Raw genomic sequence first — 27,339 nt, 5'->3', positions numbered from 1 at the left:
TGATTCGATTACTGGTTTTGTTAGCAAATTCTTTCATCAGAATCCAAGGTAAATTTTGGTGCAAAATAAAATTTATCTTAGCTTCTGAAAATTTCAGATGTTCTCATATTCAGCTCCAATTAATTATATGTTGAGTGTAAGTTCTTTATTTAGGAATTAGTATTAATTTCTGTCATGTTTGTTATCAGTATAAAAGTGTTTCTAATTGAATACCATTGATTCTTTGTAACCCACAACCAGTTTTTCTCTCATTTAGGCCAATCTCATATTTGCACATAACTTTGTACCTAGGACTGAGCACATACTCACATGTATAAAATTCTGCCCCTGACACCATGTACGCCCATTCCACAAAAGATGTTCTTTATTACTGAATAGCTATCAAACAGATATAACTTACTTAAGGTTTATTTTGCTCTTTGAAATCAAATTTCTTTTTAGCGATAAGAATCACAGTTATCAGCAATCTCCAAGGCATAGGCTATCCAGTAGGCTCACCTCATTCACCCAGATCAGGCCCAAAAACACAGAAGCAGTCATGCTCGTGGAATTTGAGTTCAGAATGAGACTTTGTGAAAACAATGAAAATGCATTTTCTAGCTCCCACTTCCCCAGATTTTTCCAGTCCATTTTGCTTTGTGAGTTAGTTTGCACAGTGGGACATTCCCCTTTCCCTTAGTTATCTCTAGTAGGGAATGTGGTGTTGTCCAGACTGGGGAAGTTGACTGGATACTAAAATGTAAATCATGTTAATATTATATATAATTCAAGACGAAATAAGCAATTTGGTGTTTGTCACTTGCCCTGTTGCTCTGTGGGGGAAGCATCCACTTACGTTATCCCTTCAGTAAACCTTGATTGCAGAGGATTTACTCTATAAATCCAAGTGCCAGGTGCTGAGAACCTGGTGGTCAACACAGAGTGTGAAATCCTGTCCTCTCAGAACTTAACATTCTAGAGGCAGAGGAAGAGAATTAAAAAAGAAGAGGCAGAGATGAGCAGTAGGAGGGAAACAAAAGGCAGAGGATGGATGCTACAGGGAGAGGGGCTGCTTGGGCTCCTCAGAGGTTAGGGGAAGCCTTTCTGGGGAGCTCCCTTTCTGGGAAGATGGGGATGGGAAGGAAGCTATGAAAAGAGCACTGGACTTGGAGGATGATCTCAGCTACATGACCCAGGGGAAGTCACTTATCTGAGGATGAATGTTTTTGTCTGTAAAATGGGAATGAAAACACATGTTCAGCTTCATATGGTCCTATACATGTCTCAAAGGAGAGAGTTTTTTTTAACTGGGTAGCCCTTTAAAATGAAATGTGGCTAGTATGTTATCCAATAGCATGAACTTTCCAGCCAACTAAAGGATATAACTGTATCTTTAAGATTTATTATAAACCTACAGAAGTGAAGACAGTATGGTGCTGCCATAAAGAAAGACAAATAGATAATGAAACAGAATAATCCAGAAACAAAACCAAACATGTGGTCAGTTGATTTCCAATAGTGTTTTCAGGAAGGAATTCTTTACTGGCATTTTCAGGGACATTGGTATGTTACTCCAAATCATGGGAATCATCATTTGAGAAATTAGGATAAAGGAAAAAAATCTGGGAATTAAAGTTCAACCATCAACATAGACAATTACTAATCCAAATGAGTCTACTGACATGAAATTGAAAACAAGAGTGGAATCAATATCAAAGATTAAGGTAACATTTCTGAAACCAGGACAAGAGCATGTAGAAGAAAAGGAGCCGTGATTTAATTAGTCATTCTTACTTGTCACTATTGCTCTGTTTGTGGCCCTGTCTACTAACAGTGAGTCATTCTTATTAATAAAAATATATTAGTGAGTATGTATACATTTGTATACTTTATAAAAATCCTACGAGTCTTCGTAGATGGAGAGCAGATGACAGCTGGGTGGGGAGAGTTAGGGGGTGAAGGGACTGAGCAAAAAGGAAAAAGGACTCATGGACATGGACTACAGTGTGGTGATTGCTGGGGGGGAAGCAGGTATAAGGGGACTGGATGGTAATGGGGAAAAATATAATAAAGATTAAAGTTTAAAAATTGTAAAATGATTGACCAAACTCTTATTTTAATAAATATTGCATTCAAAATTTTATTTTAGAAAATAAAATTTTTCATGCTGTTCATAAATTGGCAGTTTTGAGACATGATTCTATTTGCCTTGCTAGGATATTGGAATGTTATATTATCTTACAATAGAATCCAATGGTGTTTCAGTGTTTAATATTTGCTGTAAGCTACTGTTCTTTGTAAACATGTTTGCAGAAGAAACTCAAAGACCAGTTGTAAATATCATTGTGGAATACTCCAGTGTGAAATCAGCTGATCTAAAATCTGAATTAGGGCAAGCAATATCAATTTTTAACAACAAAACCAAAAATCAAGGTAAGCAGACAAAATATTTTCATTTCTAAAAAAAGGAAATGAGCTTATATGAAGCAATGTGTAGTCTAATACCCAGTTTGTGTTACGTAGCTTTGGACATATATAGAACAATGTGAACAAAATCAGCATAACATGAAAGAAGCTTCTACACCTGGAATATTTGTCATAGGACAAATATTAGCAATTAGTGCTTGTATATTTTAAAATCTCATTTAACAATAACTTTTAAATAGTAAGTATTCATGGCATCTTTCAATGTTTAAATGATATTAATTGGGCATCCCTTTGGTGCTAATGTTTTAGTCTTTTAATTTTCCTATTACTAAATGTCTATATCAAGTAGAGATTATTGAAGTATGTAATTTTATCACAGTATATTGGTTCATAATGATAACCCATTCACTTACTATTATATCTTGTTTTACCAAACTACCCTCTGAAGCTTTTAGTATAACCCTAACACAAAAAAGTGATTCACTGTTTTATGATAACCCATTATTATTTATTTTTAAAGATTTTATTTATTTATTTTTAGAGAGGGGAAGGGAGAGAGAAGAGAGGGAGAGAAAAAACCTATGTGTGGTTTCCTCTTGTGTGCCCCCCCTACTGGGGACCTGGCCCACAACCCAGGCATGTGCCCCAGACTGGGAATCGAACCGGCAACCCTTTGATTCACAGCACTCAGTCCACTGAGCCACACCAGCCAGGGCCCATTATTATTTTAAAAGACTTAATAAAATACTATTAAAATATACAGAATAATTTATGATTTGGGAATTTTTATTTCTTATTCTCATATCATGAAGATTAATAACTATTGGGACTTTGGAAAATTAAAATTTTCTAACAATGGTGCTGGTGATCCAGTAGGCACAGGTTAGTTTTGTCAACAAACAGTGCTAAAACAGTTGGAATAATGGTATGCAAAAAAATGAACTTCTACTCTTAGCGAACTTAAAAATGACTTGTAAACCTAAATTTGAGAATTAAAACTGTAATGCTTATAGAAGAAAAGATAGGGGGGAAATCTTAGTGACCTTATGTTGTGCACTGAATTGCCTCTCTTCCTCTCCCCTCAAATGCATACATTGACGTGTCAACCCCCAATGTGATAATATTAGGAGATAAGGCCTTTGAGAAGTAATTAGAGTTAGATGAGGTCATGATTATGGGGGCCACATCATGGGATTCATACTCTTGTAAGAAGAAGAAAAAGGAGAGAAATGGCTCTCTTCTACCATCTACAAAGCATTGCTGAAATAAAAGAAGACTTAAATGAAAAGATATTTCATGTTCATGAATTTGAGACAATATTAAGATGTCAATATTAGCCAAAGTGGTCAGCAGATTCAGGGTAATTTCTACCAAAATCCCAATAACATTTTTTACAGAAGTATAAAAACCCATCCTAAAATTAACATGATGTCTCAGGGGACCCCAAATAGACAACTTTGAAAAGACAAAGTCGAGGGGACTAACACTTTCTGATTTCAAATCTTACTACAAAGCTGTGGTTATCAAAACAGATATTTGGCCCAGTGGACTAGAATTGAGAGAAATAAATCTAAGAATATGGTCAGATGATTTTTGACAACGTGCTAAGACCATTCAATGGGGAAAGGACAGTCATTTCAATAAATTGGATTACCTGGATACCCACATGCAAAAGAATGAAGTTGGACCCTTGCCTAACACCATATATAAAAATTAACTTAAACTGGATCAAAACCTAAATGTAAAAGCTAAGATTGTAAAACTTTTAAAAGACAGCAAAGGAGAAACTTCACAGTGTTGAATTTGGCATTGATTTCTTTCAATGTTGCCAAAGGCACAGGCAATGAAAGAAAGAATACATTGGACTTCTTGAAAATTAAGAAGTTTAGAGCACCAAAAGACACTATTAACAGAGTGAAAAAGCAACCTACAGAATGGGAGAAAGTTTTTTCAGATCATACATCTGGGAAGGGATAATATCTAGAGTATATAGAGAATTCCTAAAACTCAACAACAAAAAAACAACCTGATTCAAAAATGGGCAAAGAACTCATCTATATGTTTCTCCAGAGAAGTTATGCGAATAGCCAGTAAGCACATGAAAAGATTCTTGGTATCACTAGTTATCGGGGAAATGCAAATCCAAACCACAAAGAGACATCACTTCACATCCATTAGGATGGCTACAATTTAAAAAAAAAGTTGTCAAGGATATGGAGAAATTGGAACTTTGCACTATTGGTAGGAATATAAAATGGTACAGCTGCCTTGAAAAACAGCATCATGATTCCTCAAAAAACTAAAAATAGATTTATCATACGATCCAACAATTCTCCCTCTTGGTCAGTATCCAGAAGATTTGAAAGTAGGTCTTGAGGAGATATGAAGGACTTCAGAACAGGCCTCTACAAGATGTGCTGTTTTGGCCTTGAGCTGAAGGCAATCAAGACCCTGCAGACCCGAGACAGATTTTACCTCCCCATTAAAGAATTTAAATTGGGGCCATCCATGCCAATAATGAATTATCACCAGAAATAAGTTTTATTATTATTTCAGAGAAACAGAGCAAACTTACAATTACTAAACATCTGCTCTTACAGTTCTGTGAATTGCCTTCCTCCCCTGTAAAGCCCCAGGCACCTTACCTCATTTCTTGGCTCAAGATGCTGTATGTACCTCATGAGAGGTATGTGAACCTCTCATGTATATGGGGTCTCTGACTCTCATGTGTGTGGGGTTCCCATATGTACATTTGGTTATTTTTTTTCTTGTTGATCTGTCTCTTGTCAATTCATTATTAGACTATCTGGAAGAACCTAGAAGTGTACAAAATTTCTTCCTCCCCATAGATATTCATACATTTTGTGCTTATAGCATTATTCACAGTAGCTAAAATGTGGAAACAACCCAAGTGTACATTGACAGATGGATGAATGTATCAGCAAAAATGGTATATCCATACAATGGAATATTATTCGGTCCTAAAAAGGAAGGAAAATCTGACACATGGAACATGGATGAACCTTGCTTGACATTGTGTTAAAGAAGTAAATCAGTCAAAAAAGACATAGTGTATGATTCCAGTTATACGAGATACCTAGAATAGTCAAAACCATAGAGACAGAAAGTAGAATGGTGGTTGCCAGAGGTTGGGGAAGGGGGAATGGGGTGTTATATTTTGATGCCCATAGAGTTTAAGTTTTGCAAGATGAAAAGAGTTCTAAAGGTGGATGGGGGTGGTGGTTGCACAACAATATAAATATACTTAATAACACTTAACGATACAGTTAAAAATGGTTAAGATAATAAATTTTATGTTGTGTGTATTTTTCCATGGTTTGAAAACAACTCAGAAAAGCTTTTTCACAAAAATTCATAGTATTACTACTTACAATAGCAAAAAATTGGAAGGAGACTAAATGTCCATCAACTGGTAAATGAACTGTGGTATAGGTATACTATGAAAGAATACTACTACTCAGTAATCAAAGCAATGAAATTCCAATACTTCTAGCTAGTGGCTAGTTCTCAGAGTATTATGCTAAGTGAGAGTTAAACACAAAAGGCTAAATCTGTATGATTTCATTTGTATGAACTCCTAGAAAAGGCAAAATTGTAGGGACCTCGAGCAGGTTTATACTTGCTGGGAAAAGGATTGAGCACAAAGTAGCACAAGGAATCTTTTTTTTTTTTTAAACTGTTTTATACTGTTTTTTAAATCCTCACCCAAGGAAATGTTTTCATGCCTCCCATATGTGGCCCAACCAGCAATTAAACCTGCAACCTAGACATGTGACCTGCCTGGGAATTGAACCCTCATCCTTTTGGTTCATGGGATGATACTCCAGCCAGCTGAGCCACCCAGCCAGGACCCACAGAAATCTTTGTAGAGAAAAGAGAACTGTTCTGTGTCTTGATGGTTGTAGTGCATATATGGTTATGTACGATTCCTCGAATTAACCAAACTGTACACTTAAAATATGTGAACTTCATTGCTTGCAAGTAATACCCTAATTGAAAATACAGGGGAGAAGTCATATTTTTATGGTTTTACAGAAGGAGATTATGAATGTGACCTTTCTATTAGCACAGTTTTTCTACTAAAAGGAAGAAGTTAATGGAGAATTTTGCAGACGTTGTATGTAGTTGCTGCTTTGTTAATAATATCTTACAGCAAAATTCTAAGTTTGACCTAATTCTCATTATAACCAGGATGGCTTATCATTTGCATCCCCTATATAAATACTAATCAAGGTTTAATGTTCAATTTTGACATACCAAATTGTGTCTGACACATTTTATTTTTTAATTAGTCACCACTTCTTCAGTGGATTTAAATGTGTTCTTCATATTCCTTATAGAATGGCTTACTTCATGCATTATAATTTTGCATACAAAATAAGCTCAACACTAATGGGAGGTTCTTTTTGCCTGATCTCATTTTGACTTTTGACCTTTGAAATCAATCCATATGGGAGTATCTTTCTCTCTCTTTTTCTGTCTCTCTCTCTCTCATGCACAAGAGAAAGAATATCCATACATAGTACACAGACACCCCCACAAACAACTGTATCTTTAAAGTGTATAAATACCATATTGTGCGATGTATAATGCATACTTTTTGCCCAAATTTTTGAGGAAAAAAATAAGGATGCACATTATACATTGGAAGTGTAACTCTGGTTTTGTAATTATTTGTTACGTAAAATTTATTGTACCATAATATGTTAAAAAAAGAAATGCTAAAATTTCTTTATAATATAAAAACAAGTATCTAAATGTAAATAAAAAATTGAGTTAAAAAATTAAAATGAAAGATTTTCTTCCTAAAAAGTTTGGGTTAAAAACGTGGGTGCACATTATATGTGGGAGCACATTGTGCATTGCAAAATATGGTAAATAAAATTTTAGCTCTGACTGGTGTTGCTCAGTTGCTTGGAGCATTCCCCTGTAGACTGAAGGGTCGTAAATACAATGCCATGGACAGCACATGTCCAGGATGTGGGTTTGGTCTGCAGTTGGGGTGTGTACGAGAAGGTAGCCAATCGATGTTTCTTTCTCACATCAATGCATCTCTCTTCCTCTCCCCCTTCTTCTTTCTCTAAAAGCAATGAAAAAATGTTCTTGGGTGAGGATTAAAAAAAAAACATTTAAAACTTTGAAGGTAGTACTTCATATATCTAGTTTTCGATGTATAACAAAAACTTTTTTAAAGATTTTATTTAGTTATTTTTAGAGAGAGGGGAACGGAGGAAGAAAGAGGAGAGAAACATCAATGTGTGGTTGCCTCTCATACATCCCCCACTGGGGACCTGGCCCACAACCCAGGCATGTGCCCTGACTGGGAATCAAACTGACAACCCTTTGGTTCACAGGCCGGCACTCAATCCACTGAACCACACCAGCCAGGGCTAATAAAAACTCTTTTTGATGTAAAACACTTAAGCTATATACGATATAATCATAGCTTTTATTTTCATTAGAGAGTGCTAGTTGAGGAGATTTTATGTTGGTGTGCATATTACATACATGTATAAATATATTATTAATTCACGCCCTTTGGTGCCAATTCAACAAAACAGGAATCCCCAATTTGGAGTGCAGTGAAAAAGGAAACTTGATTCAGTGTAAAAGAACTCAAACAGCACAGCTGTGGGGAAACACAGTCGTCAGTGGAAAGGGAAGGTGGACTTTCAGAGCCAGAGGGCAGGTGGCTTATATAGACAGAAGTCCCCCACCCTGGTCACTGATTGGTCTGTCCTTATACAGATGAGGACTTGAAGTCTTGGCAGTTTGATTGATCCAAAAGACACTTTCCTGATTGGTCAGAATGGAGCTGCTCCAGTTGGTCAGTGAAGATGTTGATGGAGATACAGCTGTGTAGTTCTGATCGGTGGGGAAAGCCTCAGTCCTATTGGTTGAAATAGGATTCCAGGAACTCCTTTGTAAGGGCTGGCTCAGGTGGCAGAAACACAGTGCAGGCAGGCAGTTCAGTGCAGGCTTTTCTGTGAAGTGCATTTTGTGTGAGAGGTCCCTGTGCTGAAATAGTTGCTAGATTTTGTTTTATAAAATTTGATCCCAGTTAGCCACCAGGGGCCCTTTTTATTGGGTATCTTTTTTCATTGTCACAGTATGCAAACATGAAATGTATTCCATTTCAGACATATCTGAAGGCTTTTTCAGGCAAGATGTTCCATAAATAATAGCACTTCCTAGAAAGGATTCTTATTTGATAGCACAAGCTACAGATTAGGAACTAAGAAATACATTCCAAAATAGCAGAAAATGTTTATGAAAATGCTTTGTAATCTTAAAAGTTATGTAAAAACAATAACCTTCCAGAGGCAAGATTGTATTGTAGCATAGTCTCTAACACGTTGTAGACTCTCAGATGTTTGTGTAGAGGGAACTGACATATTTATGGGCCTTGTTGAGCAAAAATTCCACAGTAACCTATGGTTAGGGTAAAAACTCTGTGTTCCAGCAATTGCCTACAAAATCATTATTTTACAATTAATGATAAAATGAAAGAATCAATCCTATGTTTAGAGCATATCCACCTAACATTTGACAAAAGCATACTCCTATAAAGAAATAGCGTTAACATCAACTCAGAAAATGTCCCCTTGTGTCCCCCAGTCAAGCTCCATCTGCCCCTCCCCTACCCCATCAGTCTTCTGAGTTTTTTCCCATAGATTAGTTTAAGCATTTCTGGAATTTCATATAAATGAATTATGAAATACACACTCTTTTCTGTTAAGGCTTTATTCACTTAGAATATTTTCAAGATTCATCTATGTTTTTACAAATATCAGTAGTTCTTACTGCTGTTGCTGCCTTGTTTTTATTGTATCTGTATACCACAATTTCTTTACCCATTCTCCTGTTGATGGGCACCTGCACTGTTCCCCATTTTTATTTACTATAAATAATGATGGGTGACTTAATTGCCCCTTGCGACAGACGAACCAAGTGTTATAGGGAGCAGGGAAGGAGAGGAACTGGGGAACATTCTCAAGGCTAGTGGTATTTGAGCAGGAAAAAATGAGCAGTAGGGTCCCAGCACAAACAACAACACTGAAATGGGGAATACAGGGTGTACGGAAACTGATAAGCTCTTCAAAGGGATGGTGGAGATATGGGAAAGTGCATGTAATGGGATTCATTAAGGGTAATGCATATTGTCTTTGCGACTTGACTGCCTACTGGAAGATAAGGCTGGAAAAGCAGGTTGAGATCCAGAGGACAGCAATTCCTGGATGGTATGCCAGGCAGTTTAAATTTAGTTTTGTAGTGGAGAGCCATAGAAGTTTTTGAGCTAGGAACATCTTGATGAAATTTCTGCTTTGGAAGAAGTTTGGCAACATTGGAAGGAGTGGCTCTTAAGGGAAGGGAGACTGGAAAGAAGAGGAGAGGGAGAGATGAGCTAATCAGGATCCTGTTTTGAGTCTGGGGCACGATAGGGAGGGCCCACAGTAACAGTGGGTGAGGAAAGAGCTGGGCTGATGGTAGGTAGAAATAAAATGAGCAGGACTGGAGGCTGTTTGGGGTGGCCCAGGGGAGACACTTGCTAAGTTGGTGGAATACTGATCAATGAGGGGTGCATTCCTCTGAAGGAGTAGGACTCAGGGACAGGTGGCCGGCTTCAAGGGTGTGAGCCAGGGTGGCTGGATAGACATTCAGTTGTATAATGGTCAAGGCATTCTCTTCAAGATATTGTCACAAGGTAGTTTTATTTACTTGCAGTAAGTAAAGGAGGGAGGGGTTCATATTCAAGGCTCTGGGTCTTTGAAAGAAGGCTTTGAAGGAAATGTCTATATACACTATTTGGTCAGTTCTTCTTTTCAGTTCACTGCACTTACCTGGCTGAGTTCCTCTCAAGCTCATCCTGTTTATTGCTGCAGCTGCAAAATACTGCGCTACATTTTAACATTTAGCAAGAATAACATTTAGAGCTGTCCAGACATTGAGACCCTTGTCCTATCTAACAATCTTATAATGATAGCGTGCGTGCGCACGCTCGCGCGCGCACACACACACACACACACACACACACACACTTTATCCAGGTTCACCTATTGTTAACACTTTTTTTTTTTTTGCTTTCTATACACACGCTCTCTTCCTTTCCCTCTCCCTCTCTCTATCTGTGTATAGCAGGTCCTCACCATTTCTTTCAACGTTGTTTTATTACAATGTTGAGGAGAGGCTATTGAAACTTAACTTCTGTTTATATCAGTTAGCCTATGGTAAAATTGATTTCACAATATGTCAGTTTGCTTAAAGACGTACAACCTATAGACATCATAAAGTGGGAGGCTTAGACTCTGTGCACCCACTCTGTATTGCGTTCTCTCCCTCCCTTTCACTTTTCTCTCTCCTTACTCCTTCCATCCCCACCCCTCCACCAACACTATTACTTTTTTTCTGAATCATTTGAGAGGAAGTTTGATATATCATGGTCCTTAATTCCCAAATGTTCTAAATAAGGATAGTCTGTAATATAACTATAGTACAGTTATCAACCTTGGCAATTGAACATTGATCTAACATTTAATCTACTGTTTATATCTGTTTTATTATTTGATCTAACGTTATCTTTACAGCTTTCCCCCTCTCCAGTATAAGATTCAGTTGCTATAATATGTTCCATGTAGCTTTCATGTCTCTTTAGTCTTCTTTATGACATCTTCGAAGAACACCAGTCCTGCGACACATTTTTTTTCAGTAAGATACTTTTCCTTTGGGTTTGTGTGATGTTTCTTCATGATTGCATTCAGGTTATACAGTCTTGACCACACAATACTACATAATTTAGTAGCCAGAGTGGTGGTGGTGGTGGTGTTTTTAATACATGTAACATTGAAAAATACTCATTTCCTAGGGAAGGCTTAGGTAGGAGAATGTTGAAGGTGGAATGACTTGATTTTTTTAAGCTTTTTGTAACTAGGGGGCTGTAATAAAAAATCTATTTGTAAGACCCATTTTAGAAGAGACAGGATTCACACTGGTCATGTAGACTCTGTTTTTATCAAGTTATATTTCAGGGAACATACTTTCTTAAGGAAAAATTGGGACATATGATCTGATTTAATTCAACATGTCAAATCCTATAAAGCTTTAAAAATGAAGCCAGGTTTAATTATACATTTAGCACCTTTTGGAATAGGAGAAGATGAGGAATGCAGGGTATGCCCTGGAATCGTGTTCAGGTGCGTGAGCAGCGTGCGAACTGACTCGCGGTTCCTTGTGTCCTGCTGTGTATCTATTAGGTAGTCGTGAAGGTAACAATGCTAGCTTCTGATGTAATGTCTTCAAGACTGTTGTTTTGTTATGGTAGCTCTACCAAAATAGAGACCAGGGGTTTTCTTTAAAACTTTGTTCTTTAGGCATTAAAAACAACTTAGATTTGTATATAGCTCTGCACAAGTGTAATGCAGAACTTTCTTCTGAATAAGCTTTTCATGGGTAAACTTTTAGACTTCAGTTCAAAATAATGTTTTAACTTGCACGTACAGGCAGAAACTGCCATATTTTTTATTGCTAGTTAAGTGTTAATAGAATCAACAGTATTAAGATACTTTTATAAGCTAGTCTTCCTGTTACTATTAACACCTTTCATGTTGTTTCACTGTTTGCATTTCAGTCTTACAGCCACCAGCACGGTGAGAAAGAGAAGTCTGAGTCCCAATCAAGCAGACACGGGCTCAGAGGCCAGAGTATCAGAAGAGATATCTGACCCTGAACTTGAGCAGACAGATACCTGTGCAGAATCTCCCTCGGAGAGAAGGAAAAAGACTAAGAAATTTAAAAGAATGAAGAAGGACCATTCTCCAGCAGGTTTGGATTGGCTCTTTCTAAAGTTCTAGAGTTGTGTACTCTTCAGTGCTGCAGAAACGCATTTTTGTGGGAAAAGTCACAGCAGGGCTTCAGTTGGTAGCAAGGCCCATGTCTTGTTCCACGGGACCAGATGTTGTTAGGACCGTTTAAGTAATTTGAGGAATCCCTTAAAAGCCATAGCTCTCAACAAGAAGGGGGGTTAGGGCGGGGGGGCTCGATGGTTAGTCCATTTGGTACCTTCTCTGCCTTCTCCATGGTTTAGAGGTTTTGCTGATGTGTTTAAAGTAGCCTCTGTATTTTAAATGTACATTTAAGTTTGCATGGAGTCCTACTCCTACACATGCTATTTTCAGTAGCAGTTTTCACTGTTCCCACGAAAACCCAGGCAGCCTGGATTTCTCTCATAAGCAGAATTATATAAGGAGCAAAGGAAACAGGAAATTAGCACATGTTGAAAGCTTACTATGTGCTGGATGCTGTAATAGGAGTCTTTTTCTCTCCTTATTTAATTTCATTTTCACAACAGCCCAGATGTAGGAAATTACTGTCTTTGTTTTAGCGATTCAGGTGTCTGGGCTCAGGGAGGTAGAGAAACACATGCAGGTCCATGTAGCTGCTAGTAAGCAGCAGACCCAGAGGTGAACCCAAGCCCACCCAAAGCCAAAACACACGTCTTCTCTGCCACCCATTTATGCTCTAGGGGGTCCATGGCCTAACCCAGTCCTTCATACCAGGCTCTGTGCAGGGCTGGAGTGCGAGGGAGGGAGGGGCTTGCCTGTCACATCCAGCCATAACCTGGTGAGGCAGCAGTCAAGGTGACAGTAATTACAGCCGCTGACTGAGTGTTTGCCAAGGATTTGCATGGACACCTAATGCTTAACAGAAATTCTTTTTTTTTAATGTATTTTATTGATTATGCTATTACAGTTGTCCCATTTTCCCCTTTATTCCCCTCCGCCTTGTACCTTCCCAACGTTCCCCCGCCCTTAGTTCATGTCCATGGGTCCTACATATAAATTCTTCAGCCTCTCCATGTCCTATACTATTCTTACCCTCCCCCTGTCTATTTTGTGCCTACCATTATGCTTCTTATTCTCTGTACCTTTTCCATATCTTCCCCCTCCCCCTCCCTGGTGCTAACCCACCATGTGATCTCCATTTCTCAGATTCTGTCCTGTGCTAGTTGTTCGCTTAGTTGGTTTTTGCTTTTTTGTTTTGTTTTTTAGATTCAGTTGTTGATAGTTGTGTTTGTTGTCATTATACTGTTAATAGTTTTTGATCTTTTCCTTAGGTAAATCACTTTAACATTTCATATAATAAGGGCTTGGTGATGATGAACCCCTTCAACTTGACCTTATCTGGGAAGCACTTTATCTGCCCTTCCATTCTAAATGATAGCTTTGCTGGGTAGAGTCATCTTGGATGTATGTCCTTGTCTTTCATGACTTGGAATACTTCATTCCAGCTCTTTCTTCCCTGTAAGGTTTTTTTTTTTTTTTTTTTGAGAAATCAGTTGATAGTCTCATGGGAACTCCTTTGTAGGTAACTGTCTCCTTTTCTCTGGCTGCTTTTAAGATTCTCTCCTTATCTTTAATCTTGGGTAATTTAATTATGATGTGCCTTGGTGTGTTCCTCCTTGGGTTCAACTTCTGTGGGACTCTCTGAGCTTCCTGGACTTTCTGGAAGTCTATTTCCTTTGCCAGATTAGGGAATTTCTCCACTATTTTTTCAAATAAGTTTTTAATTTGTTGCTCTTCCTCTTTTCCTTCTGGCACCCCTATGATTCACACATTGAAATGTTTAAAGTTATCCCAGAGGTTCCTAAGCCTCTCCTCATTTTTTTGAATTTTTCTTTCTTCATTCTGTTCTTGTTGAATGTTACTTTCTTCTTTCTGCTCCAAACCATTGGTTTGAGTCTCAGTTTCCTTCCCATCACTGTTGGTTCTCTGTGCATATTACTTTAATTTACTTTTCATAGCCTTCACTTTTCCCTCTATTTTGCAACCATACTCAACCGTTTCTGTGAGCATCGTGATTACCAGTGTTTTGAACTGTGCATCAGATAGGTTGGCTGTCTCTTCATCTCTTAGTTGTATTTTTTCTGGAGTTTTGATCTCTTCTTTCATTTGAGCTGTATTGTTTTGTCTCTGCAGGCCTGTTATGTAGTAAGGGGCAGAGCCTTAGGTATTCATCAGGGCAGGGCAATCCACATTGCTGTGTTGTGGCGCTGTATGTGGTGGAGGGTTCTGAGAGGGAATGGTGCCACTTGCTCAGGTCTCTGGCAGGCTTTCAATCATTTCCTCCACTACCCACAAGCAAATTAGGCCCTTCTGGTACTGATTTCTGGATGGGTGGGTTTGTGTACATTCTAGGACCTTGTAGGTCTCTCCAGCGAATTCTCCTGTAAGGCTGGGAGTTTCTCTAACTGCTGCAACCTTCACAGGTTTTTCTGTCAGAGGTTTTGGGGCTTTTATTTTCCCTGCACTGGAACCCTTGGTTGTGTGATCTGTCTCACTCCCCAGTTGTTCCTCCCAATTTATCCACATTCAAATGTGGGACCACCCTTTCTGCCAGCCACCACCTTGTCTGGTTCCCCAGCAGCCACCTTGCCATGAGTCCTCTCCATCCCAGCTGCCCATCTCCACCCCTCCTACTGGTCTGGATGAATGTTTCTTCTTTAACTCCTTGGTTGTTAGACTTCCATACAGTTTGATTTTCTGGCCATTTTGGTTGGTTTTTGTTTTTAAATTTTTTGATGTCCTCCTTTTGGTAGTGTGAAGAGGTACAGTGTGTCTATGTATGCCTCTGTCTTGGCCAGAAGTCAGAAATTCTTTCATTTGAATATCTGAGGTAGTCATCATGAGCTGATTTGTAATTAAGAAAATGAGACCTAAAAGATTACATGACTTGCCCACGGTCCTGGAGCCCTTGATTCTGTATAAGAAAGCCGGTGCTTGTAAGCATAGTTATGTATTGTCTGCTCTGGATAAGAGGGGCACCAACCTAGCTGCCATAATTCCTTCCCTGTACCTCTTACATCGTGACAGTTGTCATGCTCAGCAGAGTGCTCAGCGGAACCAACAATCAAGTTGAAGGTAGTAGAGCAGTGGAACTTGACTCATACCCAAGCTAGGAACTTGTGTTTCAGTTAATTCCTTTTTTCGCATGTGGTCCAGTCTAACTGTAGGGAGTTTTCTGTATCTCACTGATAATGAAATAAAAAAAGCAGCAAAATGTCACAGAAGCTTTTTGTACAGTCTGTTGAGACCTAACTTAAATGAAAACTTTTGAAACCTGGATTATATATTTGAACTGTCTTTTTGAATGGGGGTATCTCCTTTTACTTGCCTCCCTTTCTTTCCTTAAAATAAGTATTGGAGAAGTTTTTAATCTGTAGCATACCGAGTCTTCATCTGTGACACCTTGTTACCACTGCCAATTGTACCTGCTCAACATGTTAAATATTAAATGTTAGTATAACTTTTAGAGATCACCCTGAGCATCCTTTCCTTCATATCTCATTCTCTTTTGAATTTTTCAGCTTATCTGTTACTTGTCAGGGACAAGATTTCAGTTTTTACCTTCTATCTCAGCGTATCTTAAAGGTATTAAAATTAAAATACCTAATAATAGACTGCATTAATAGATTAGCTCCTTTTATAACTTTCATCATTTTAAGTGAAAACTTTATATGAGTTATTGGGGTTTTGAATTTATAATACCATCATTAAAATAGGGATTTTCCCCCTCTCCCATTGACAGTAAAGCTGTCACTGCTACAAGATGTGAGCTAGAAAAAAATGATAGATTTTGTACTTCATTGTCAGTGCTGCTAAAAAAGAGAGAGACATCTTGACAACTTTTAATTGAACTAGAGAACTTGAGAGAATTGAGCTTTCTTCTGGAGCATGCTCACTGAGTAAGACCTTCCATCAGTGCCCAGGCAGAAGTATGATGGACCCTTTTCAGCTGGTTTGTTGTGCTGAGTCCTAATAGTATGAGCAGGATGTAGGTCAAGTGATCAGATGCTGAAGTTGTTGAAACAGCCAACTTTGACTGCCCAGTTACTTTAATAAAGTCCTGTAATACTGAGAGTACAAAGGCCAGCCCTGGGAAGTGTCTGTCTGTGTTCCACTCTCACACTCCAGGAACCTCGAGGGCCTAGTCTGGGTGTTGGCTGGAACTGCGTTAGAGTGTTCTGTATGGCATGGACAGTCTGTCCCACAGACATAGGCTAAGGTGTCAAGTCTGGGCTCTTCTCCTGGGGAGAGTGTCTTGACAGGTACTCAGGGATTCACAGAGGTGTGCTGGGTGCCCAGCACGGTCAGTGAAGGCATGAAAAACATGAAAAGTGGTGCTTCATCTTTAGGGAATTTTCTCTTTTCCAAGGAGGAGGTAGCAAAAAGTAATACCATAGAATCATCTACCATGGCAATCCTGGGACAGAGGAAGCTCAATAAACTCCACACAAAACAGTGCCGTTTTTCTTAGTTAATACATTTAAATATCTAGGGTACGTGAAGAGTTGAGTATTAGATCCCTTTCTAGGTAACAAAATGACCCAAATTACCATTTAAATTTAAATAATAATACCAGACATTGTACTGGGAATGTCCTTAGTAACCTTGTTAATCCTTATAAAAACCCAGTAAGGTATACATACTCAATTTCTATAGGAAACCAAGGCTCAAAGAGTTACAAACTGCCAAAGTCAAATATAGCTGGGGGTAGGGCGGGTGCTGTCCAATTCAGAGCCCGCACATTGCACACTCTGCAGTGTGTGAGGTTTAGAGGAAGCAAAGGAGTCTTTATGTACAAAAGTGAGTATTTCTGGCAGCTGTTCTGGATCAGAAACAGTTAACCAACCTCAACTTTCAAATGATGAAATCATGTGATAAAAATCTAAGCGACCACTCTCCTTTAAAGCTTCTGTTTTATGTACATATTATACATGTAATAAATATTTTTCTCTTAGGCTTTGTTGTTTCCATCCTGTTTTTAAGAAGCAAATGTATATGTTCCCCTTTCTATTTATTGTGATTAGTGTAGGTTGGTAGTACTATCTACTTTTCATTTGAGGAATTTGAGGTGAATTCTCTGTTGGCACATAAAGGAAAACAATTTTCTATGCCATTTATGCTGGAATAAACTGTCTCTGGGAAATGTTCCCCAGGCAGTGTTTAATAGGTGGGCTTCCATAGCATACCTGTTTTCGGTGACTAAGTAAATAGTGTCCCCAGGGCCTGGAGAAACCCCAGCCTCACCTGCAGGGCCAAGAGGAGTAGCCTGACACTGAGCAGACTGGCTACTCTCAGAATGCTGATGGACAGTCCAGTAGCTGGAGGTTCCGTCGGCACCCCTCTAGACAGCGGCCATGGAGGTATGAACAGCAAGAGACATTGACTGTTCCTGTTGACGATCTTGTCATATAATAGAGACACTTTCTCCCCCTTGCATTTAAAACACAACACATTAGACCTTTAAATGTTTGCCAAGAACTGTGAGTTATATTGGAGTCTTGACTAATCGTTATAGAAATTTAGAATCTACTTAGAGCAGCAGTCTCCTCGTGCTATTACAGGTCTCCTCAGAGACAGAAACAAGGTCTACAGTTGTTGCTGTCGCTCACCTGAGCCATCTGGCTAGGAAGGCCCAGTGACCTCCCAAGCAGCTTTGTAATCGTTCAGTTAAAATGTGGTTTCCAGACTAAATGTGGGAAACAAGGTGTGTGCTGTGCTGTGCTGTGGGGCAGTTTGCTCAGCACATTTCTGCCCTCCTGGCAACCCTCTGGGGCCCCCATAAGCCATCCAGGGGCAGCTCTGCCTGCTGGCTGTGGGAAACCACCCTGGCACCAGGCCCTTTGGAGCCTTTCCTAGTTAGAAAGTTCACATGGCACCCGGAGGGATCTTTCTGAATGCAGATTTCCACTCTGGAGAAAATGATACCATAGCGTGTTTCCAGTGTACTGTGTAGTCTTTAGATTCTGTTTTGGATTCACCTGAGGGAAGAGATGGCTTACCTTTCAGAGTTCCTTCTTCTCCGCTGTAGTTTGTGGAAAGGTAAGAAGAAGCAATCACCTACTGTGTTGACCACTTTTAAATTTCTTTTGTTGTTTTGGTTAATAAAAATAATGTGCTCACTATGAAAATCTGTGAAGTGAAGAATAATAGGTTACTTGATAACTCTGTTAATGTGTTTTACTCTGCCTGTCATTTTTATACATTGTTGGCATTGTGCTCTATGCAGTTTAGTATCCTATTTTTGTCCATTAAAAAAAAACAACTCTCGGCCAAATAATTTTTTAAAAAATCCTCACCCAAGAATGTTTATTGGTTATAGAGAGAGAGGAAGGGAGAGAGAGAGAAACATCAGTTGGCTCCCCACCCTCTCCCCCACCAGCATGCACACTGACTGGGGATCGAACCTGCAACCTTTTGGTGTATGGGATGACTCTCCAACCAGCTGAGCCACCCGGCCAGGGCTCTTGGCTAAATAGTTTTAATTATCAGCATAATGTTTTATATTAAAATTTCATTGAATTAAAAAAAAATTAATCACCCAAGGATGTGTTTTTTTTTATTGATTTGAGAGAGAGAGAGAACATCGAGGTGAGAGAGAAACATCTATCAGTTGCCTCCCGTATGCACACTGACTAGGGATTGAACCCACAACCGTTTTCACGCACAGGACAACGCTCCAGCTAACACGGGGCAGCTTTTGTTGGATTTTTTTAAACAACATTCCTAATATCTTTTGCAGGACAGCTTTGTTAAAGTATAATTTACGTATAATAGAAGTCATCACTTTTAGATGTACAATTTGATGTCTTTTGACAACTCACTTAATAATGACTGTAATTGAGATACAGACCAGTTCTGTCATTCCAGGAGACTCTCTCATACTCCTTTGTAGTCAGTTTCTACCCCCACCCCTAGATCCTGGCAACCACTGATAAACTTTCTTATCACTTTATATGGTATTTTTTCAGGATATCATATAAGTGGAATCATACAGTAGGTAACATTTGAGTCTTTCATTTAGTATAATGAATTTGAGATTCATTTATATTGTATGTATTCATGGTTCATTCCACCTTAATTTTGCATTATGGACATATTGCTGTTTATTTATCCATTTTACCAGTTGGCATTTACATTGTTACCAGTTTTCAGCTACTAAGAATCAAGTTGCTATAAACATTTAGGTACAGGCTTTTGAAGGAACTAAATTTTCATTTCTTTTGGGTGAATACATAGGAGTGGAATTGCTGGGTCATGTGGCAAGTGTATTTTTACCTTCATAAGAAACTGGTGTACTGTTTTCCAAAGTAGCTGCACCATTTGCATTCCTACCAGCAGGGAAGGAGGGTTCCAGTAACTCTGTGCATTGACAAGTATTGGCATTGACATTTTTAGCAATTCTGATGGGTACGTTCTGGTGTCTCATTGTTGCTTTGATTTGACTTTCCCTAATGCCTAATTGATGTTAAGTATCTCTTTATGTGATTATTTGCCACCCACATCCCTCCTTTGGTGAAATGTCTACTCATTTCTTTTTCCCATTTTCTCCCACTGCATTGTTTGTTTTCTTCTTGAGTTTTCAGAGTTCTTTATATATTCTAGATACAAGCTCTTTTGGATGTTTTACAAAATATTCCAAACTTCTCTCTCTCTCTCTCTCTCTCTCTCTCTCTCTCTCTCTCTCTCTCTCAATACCTTCTGTGTACTTTACAGAGTTCTTTTATTTCCACATTTAAATTTTTTTTTCAGTTAAAGTTGACACAATATTATATTAGTTTCAGGTGTAGTCATTAGACATTTATATAACTTACAAAGTGATCATTCCAATAATTCTAATACCCAACTTTTCATTCTCTCAGTATTTTTCAAGTAGTAGAAATTTAATGGAACCCAATTTATCAATTTTTTTCTTGCATTATGCCTTTGGTGTCATATTTAAGAAATCTTTGTCTGACTGAAGATTACAAAGATTTTCTCCTGTTTTCTTCTAGTCATTTTATAGTTTCAGGTTTTACATTTAGGTGTATGATCCGTTGTGAGTTAATCTTTGTATGTGATGGAAGATATGGATTGGGGTCCATCATAGCCAGAGATAGATGTCCTTAAGTATCTATTTTAAAAAGGAAAAATGTGGCTGGGTTGGTGTGGCTCAGTGGATTGAGTGTGGGCTGCGAACCAAAGGGTCACTGGTTCAATTCCCAGTCAGGGCACATGCCTGGGTTTCGGGCCAGGTCCCCAGTGGGGGCCACGTGAGAGACAATCACACACTGATGTTTCTCTTCCTTTCCTTCTCTCTAAAAGTAAACAAACATGCTATCTTTTAAAAAAAAAATAAAAGGAAATAATGTTCCTGAATAATTTTTGCACTGTAGTAAAACAGGGCTGTGAAAATGAGTTCACTGGGAACCATTGTTTCTTAATCCACTAGCTCTGAGACAGATGCTTGGACAGTCTTCAGTGTTCCCTTTGTGGAAAGTGCTAGAAAGAACACTGGCAGTGACCTCCAGCTCCCCTCTTGTCTGGGTGTCCTGTAGAGGGTTCCTGAAGTTCTGGTTCCTCTATGAGTATTCTTGCTCAGCAGCTGCATATTATAGGCAGTGAAAATTGGCATTTCTTTGAGTGCAGGTTGTAGGCTTCCTGTGGAACAACCATGTTCAATGTTAGGCCACCTTATTGATAAGGAGAAGGGACCTAATGTGCATGAAAAACTTGCCCTGTACCAGTGACTTTGCTGTATCTCAAAAGTCCCATGTGGCATAAAGCAGTAGCCAGTCCACCTTACAGACGAGGCTATGAGAGTTGTTCAGAGGCACCCTGCTAACAAAATAGCCATGCCAGATGCGCCCAGCTCCAAAGCTTTTTCTGTTACTTCTCCCTTGCCCTTCACGGAGTCACTTCCTGTGTTTATGGTGGCGTGCCATATATTCCCCTCCAACTAACACACATTCCCCTCAGTCTAACCTGAGGTGTGGTTATAAGTATGGCAGTGCGGTTGCTTTCAGCCATTTATCTTTTTTTCCCCTCTTGGCTACTTTATTTTAGTTCCCCATATTTGGCTTTGTGGCCTTTACCTTTAGTGGCTGCTATTTCTTTGATATGTGAATTATAAAAATGCTCTTATCAACTTTATTTTCCTCCCTTCCAACAGGTACTGCTTGAATGTGTGAGCGAGAAGGTCAGGCTAGTTATTCTTATCATGGACCATCTGCTATTTTTAGTGGTTCTGGGGAGGGGAGTGTTTGTGCTTTGTTTTGCTTTTCAGTCTTTATTCCTTTTATTACTGTATCGTGTGACTCTCTTTCACATGGCCCATCTCCATCTTCCCTTCCCAGGAGAAGTCTTGTAGTCTTTATTGAGGTCCCAAGACTTGCATGGTCAGCAGTGGTGAAATCTGCAAAGTGCCCCTCGCCCAGTCTGCTCATCCTGTGTCTCTGGATTTTATTTCAATAAGTGATCAGAAATGGGACTTCTCATTTTAGCTGAAATTCCCGTGTTATTTTAGGTGTTTAGATCCTGTTACCTTCAGTCATTCCTGTCACTGACAGGAGTCAATCTTGCCTGAGCAGTTTCTTTCTTTGGGGACACTGAATCGCATCTCTTTTTAAGAGTTACTCTTCATTCTAGGCATCATCAAAGACCTCATTCCTTTTGAAATCTTGGAGTGTTAGCAGCTGGGGTTGGCTCTGCCCATTTTTCCTGCCAACTCTTCAGTTACAGCTTAAATAAGGCATGACACCAGCAGTGCTAGAGTGCCTAGTCTGCTGCAGTTTCCATTATGAACACACCTTTTCCTGACTCAGTTCCTCTTCACTCAGCTCTGCACATTGGTGCTCATGTAGCCTCACTGAACTGCTTGCATCTGTGAAATGTGGATATTTACACCATTGTATGGGACCTTTCTGAAGAGCAGGTGCCCAGCAAAGAATTTGGTGTGTGTGTGCCACAGGGAGATGTGGTAAGCGTCTGCACGCATGTTAACTCCAGTAAAATAAACAGAGGCAGCCCAGGCGGGAGGGAGGCACTTCATCAGTCCTACCTGTGATGTGTCTCTGGTGCACTCTGTTTGCTGGACACTGCGCTCCATGGACAAGACCTGTCTGTGGACTTTTTCCTGTTACAGCTGTGCAGCTGCCCTGGCCCTGTGCTGGCCGTCCGTTCCCCTCCAGGTGCTGCTCTCTCCTTGCTCATCTCGTTTTGTCCTTTCCCACTAGGAAGCATCTCGGACAGCTCTGCCAAGCTCTTCGAAGTTCCTGACACGTGGTAACCGAGACCTGAATGAAACACGTCGTGGGTGCTGTTGCTGAGAAAGACCCCAGCCGGCACGTTTGGAAGCCATACTGTATTTAATGTGTTTTATGGGAGGGGTTTGAAAACAAGCGTGTCTCCTGAAAAAAACTTAGCTTTTATTTTTGCAGCTGTGGTTTTCTTCTTTCCTTTTTAATGTAAACTGTCTGCTGACACTCAGCATAATTATAAAAGCTGTTGTGAAGGTGTACATGATTAACCAGTTATTTTTTGCTCATGTGAACCCTTCCTGTCATGAATTAGTGTGTTTAGGAATCCACCTGATTTTGGGGCGGGGGTGGGTGGTTTGGCTGTGAAATATGCAAAAAGAGCTGACATTCTTGGATGCTGTGATCATGAGTTCAAGGCTTGAACGCCTTCCTGCTTCAAGAGGTTTCATCTCCTCATGCTCAGATTCTGGGGCAGCCGCAGCACGTGGTTACCATCTCCTAGTGGAGAAATCGGTTATGTCTCTCTGCTTCCCACCTTAGCTGCCTGAAAATATGAAGCTTTTAAGCTTATTTTTCCAGTAGGAAAATCTCTACCGATAAAGGAGCTTACCATATGCCTTGGCCTTGGGGAATATTTATTTAGAGTTATTTTTCCTAAGATGTGAGTTTCTTGCTCCAGGACAAGTAAAAACGTTAATTTCTGTTTTTACATGTACACTGTGGTCACCTGTCAGTGTGTTAGTGTGTGGTCTCTGTGTGGCTGTCTGGGAGCAAGGTGGCCTGTGTACGTGTGTGCGTGCATGTGTGAAGTCATGATCTAAAGCTACATGTGCCAGCCCTTTGTTTAAGCATATCACAACAGCGACAGAATTTCGTGGATCTACTTCAGTAGAGTTGTGTCATATACATCATTGTTAGAGATACTACATTTTTGTATCATGGAAATAAAAATGTAAAATGTATTTCCAGAAGGTGAAAATTAAAGACATTTTCATAGAATTCTGATTTTTTTCCCCTTTTTTTTTAATAAGTGAATGACATACTCAGCCTCTACATAGGTATCATTTCTCTAAAGATCGCCTCTGAAAAGCTCTGTAAGTTACCAGACCTTGTTTTTCCTGCCTCAGTGAGTCGCATCCCAGTGCAAGAGTTGAGCCCTGTGGTAAAGGCTTCATGGGAGGGTCTGCATCTTTTCTGTGGTGGGAAGAATCTGAGCTCTCACAGACCTCCAGAGAGTCTGTTTCAGCTCCAGCTTCAGTTTTCTCAATCCTAAAATTAGGATAATAAACCTACCTTACACGGTGGCTGTGAGAATTAAATGATATTATGTTAAATGCCTGGTACCCACAGTGCACAATAAATTGTAATAATGTTGGAAGATTACACTTTCGATCTGGAACCCGTGTGGTGTCTGCCGACATAGGCATGGTCACGTGGGATTTGACAGAATTAAATACCCAGTGAAGCCCTCTTGCACATCCTGGCCTCTGCTTTACCAACTGTAGCAAATGACTTAAACAGGTGCTCCTTCTCCCCCTCCATGCATACCTGTTAGGCTTTCTTAGTGTCTCTTTTGGGCATAAAGCCTAGGATGGTACTTTGGCTTTTTGATAGGCCCAGGGGCATTTTATCATGATGGGGCTGTGGTTCAGGGGTTTCTGGAAGACGGTGGCTGAATCTGGAGGCAGGCCTGCGTGTAGGGCCCTTGATGTTTTCTGGAAGAGTTTTGTAGGGTTTTTGTTTGTTTTTTTTGTCTTTTGGATCTGGGGTGGAGACTGAGCACTGTAGTTCTGCCCATTTTCATAGCTCTGTATTTGTCTGGTTCCCCCCAGCTTATCTTTCTAAGATTTATTCATCTTTAGAGAGGGGAAGAGAAGGAGAGAAACATCAGTGTGTGGCTGCCTCTCGTGCGCCCCCCACTGGGGACCAGGCCCACAACCCAGGCATGTGCCCTGACTGGGAATCAGACCCTCGACCCCTTGGTTCACAGGCCGGCGCTCAATCCACTGAGCCGCACCAGTCAGGGCTCGCCCCAACATTTTATGATGAAAATTTTCAAGCATATGGAGAAGTTGAAAGAATCATTCAGTGAACACTCACTCACTTGCCACCTAGATTGTACAGTTGTCATGTTGCTGTTTTTGTTCCATTATATAACCATTTGGCCATCCTATACATCCATCAGTTCATTTCTAAGTTGCAAACATCAGTGCACTCTCCTTCCCAAATACTTTTGCATGTTTGTCATCAGTCAGAGTTTAGTATTTGTTTATATTTGGAGGTCAGTGGGAATAAAATTTATAGTGAAATGCTCAAATCTCATACTATTAACCTTCAAAATTAAACAACAAAGGTTATCCACAGCAAATGAATTTATTAAAAAATGGGAGAGGAATTTCAATTTGGTACAAGCAAATTATGGTGAACCACAGGCAAGTGTGGAGAACAAAGGAGAAGAACATTCTTTTATAAAGGAAAGGAGGGGCTTGGGAGGGGTTGTTTTGAACAGAGTTTATTGGAGGAGAATGAGATGGAAGTGGTGAGGGCTCATCATTGGCTGCAGGCAAGGGCAGCTTGCTGTGTCCGGTTAGAGAGGACTTTTCCTTATGTGATGAGTGGTAGTGGTGAGAGCTCTCCCTTCACAGCTTTCCGACTGCATTTTGATGAGGCTTCCTTTGTCCATTTTCACCCTGCCAAGACACAACATTACCATCACCCCAGAATTCTCCCCAATGCTTCTTCCCAGTCAACTCCCACCCCCAGAGGCAGCCACCAGTCTGCTTTTTTCATTTTTATCACAAATTAGTTTGACCTTTTTCTAGGAGTTCATGAAAATAGAGTCACTCTCTGGTGTGAGGCCTCCTTCACTCAGCATGTTTTGAGATTCAGCCATGTCTGCACACATCAGTAGTCCCGTACTTCATGTTGCAGCGTGTGCACCCACCGTGGTTTATTCGTCCTCCAGTGGATGGACACTGGGGCTCTTCCCAGGTTGGGACTATGCAGCTATTATGAATAAAGCTGCTATGAACATTCTAGTGCAAGTCTTTTGAGAGCAAAAGCTTTCATTTTGGAGGGTAACTACCAAGGAGTAGAATTGCTGGATGGCAAGAAACTTCCAGATCTTGTCCTGAAGTGGTTGTATCATTTTATACTCTCATCCACACTGTGAGAGTTCCCGTAGCCCCTGCCCTCAGCAGCATTTGGGGTCGTTGGCCATCTTGGTGGGTGTGTAGTATATCTCATTGCAGTTCTCATTGCAGTCACTTCCCTGGTGACTAATGATGTACTTGCTAGCCAATGTATATAGTCCTCTGCGAAGTACCTGTTCAGTTCACTTGTCTGTATTTTTTTTTTTATTGGTTTACGTCTCTGTTATTGAGGTATAGGTGGTCACTATATATTCTGGATATCAGTCCTTTGTCAAAGTTGTTTTGAAGTTTTTTAGTTCCAGTCTATGACAGGCTTGTTGTTTTTTCTTTCTTTCTTTTTTATACCAGCCTTACTGAGATAGAATGGACATGTAACATCGTGTGAGTTTAGGGTGGACAATGTGATGACTTGACACACCCATACGTTGCCCAAGGACCCCCACCACAGCACTAGCCAGCACCATCATCACATCGCTTGTCACCATTTCTCTTTTGCGGTGAGAATACTCATGACCCACTCCCCCAGCAACTTGTTTTCTTAACAGTGTCTTCTACCGGGCAGAAGTTTTCATTTTAATGAAGCCTGTGATGTCAGTTTTTTCTTTCTATGTCCTTTCTAAGAAACCCCCAAGTCGTAAAGATACTCTTTCATGTTTCTTCCAGAAACTTTATAGTTCTAGCGTTTAAGTCTGTCTAAGTTAATCTTCAGTTACTTGTTTGTGTGTGGTGTGAGAACAGGAGTTGAGGTCCCTTCATTCCATGTGACTGTGCAGTTATTCCAACAGCATTCGTGGAGAAGACCTTTCCTGTTGGATTGCTTTGGTGCCTGGTGCAAAAATCTGTTGACCCAATAACAAGTGTGGGTCTAGAGTGTGTGTGTGTGTTTGTAAAATGTGGTGTTTTGCCCTGGCAGGTGTGGCTCCAAGTTGGAGCATCATCCCGTAACCAAAAAGTTGCAGATTCAGTTCTTAGCCAGGGCACATACCTAGGTTGTGGATTCAATTCCCAGTCCAGGTACATAAGATTCCTGGTCTGGGTATGTACTGGAGGCAACAAATCTGTGTTTCTCTCTCACATCAATGTTTCTTTCTCTCCCTTCCTCCCTCCCTCACTAAAAACAATGAAAAAAATGTTCTTGGGTGAAGATAAAAAAAATTAAATTGTGCTGTTATTATTGCCGAAGAGCCGCACAGAGAGGGTGTCATGATTTCTCCATGTGCAGTTCCCACTGGGCCGATGTCGCAGCCCTTCTCATCACCTGGGGAGGAAAGTGCTGTGACCCTTGGTTGCTGCTGAGGCCAGGTTACTCTCTCCTGACCTGGGAAGCTAATGAGCATTAAAAATAGTGCAATCTTTTGGGATCCTCTTTTTTTTTTTTTTAATCTCATGACAAGCTTCATAACTTCGGTTGAAATCTTTTATTCCCCAAATGATTCATGGAGTAAATCCGTGCACCTGGTTTTGTCAAGGAGGGGAAATAGAATACCTGAAGGCCAGTTTGTGTTTCTCCTGGTTGTCAGCCACCCTCTCCCCTAAGTTGTCCAGTCCCTGCTTAGAGCAGTTTGGTTTGTCTTTAGCCACTTGCCACTTCTGTCTCGGCCTCCTGCTTTTTTTAGCCATGCCGTGAACCTGAACTTGAGCAAGATTTTGGTGTGCTGGGCCTGGTGAAAATGTCACCAGCTGAAG

The 27,339-nt window shown here is 40.0% G+C and overlaps 1 protein-coding gene across 3 annotated transcripts in view; it reads left to right on the top strand.

Moving 5' to 3' along the window:
* Positions 1–23,500, top strand: part of PARN (poly(A)-specific ribonuclease) — a 181,685-nt gene extending 158,185 nt beyond the window's left edge. For all 3 annotated transcript variants that reach the window (XM_045819361.1, XM_045819360.1, XM_045819359.1), the window contains 2 exons: positions 12,053–12,246; positions 22,478–23,500. In XM_045819361.1, coding sequence (XP_045675317.1) covers positions 12,053–12,246; positions 22,478–22,530 — 247 coding nt within the window. In that variant the 3' untranslated portion in view covers positions 22,531–23,500. The remainder of the gene's footprint in view (positions 1–12,052; positions 12,247–22,477) is intronic.
* Positions 23,501–27,339: the final 3,839 nt, after the last annotated feature.

This window comes from Phyllostomus hastatus, unplaced genomic scaffold (genome assembly GCF_019186645.2).
Source record: "Phyllostomus hastatus isolate PE091 unplaced genomic scaffold, TTU_PhHast_1.1 phas_scaffold_385, whole genome shotgun sequence".
Taxonomy (NCBI): Eukaryota; Metazoa; Chordata; class Mammalia; order Chiroptera; family Phyllostomidae; genus Phyllostomus; species Phyllostomus hastatus.
This window is presented reverse-complemented; position numbering and strand designations above follow the sequence as displayed.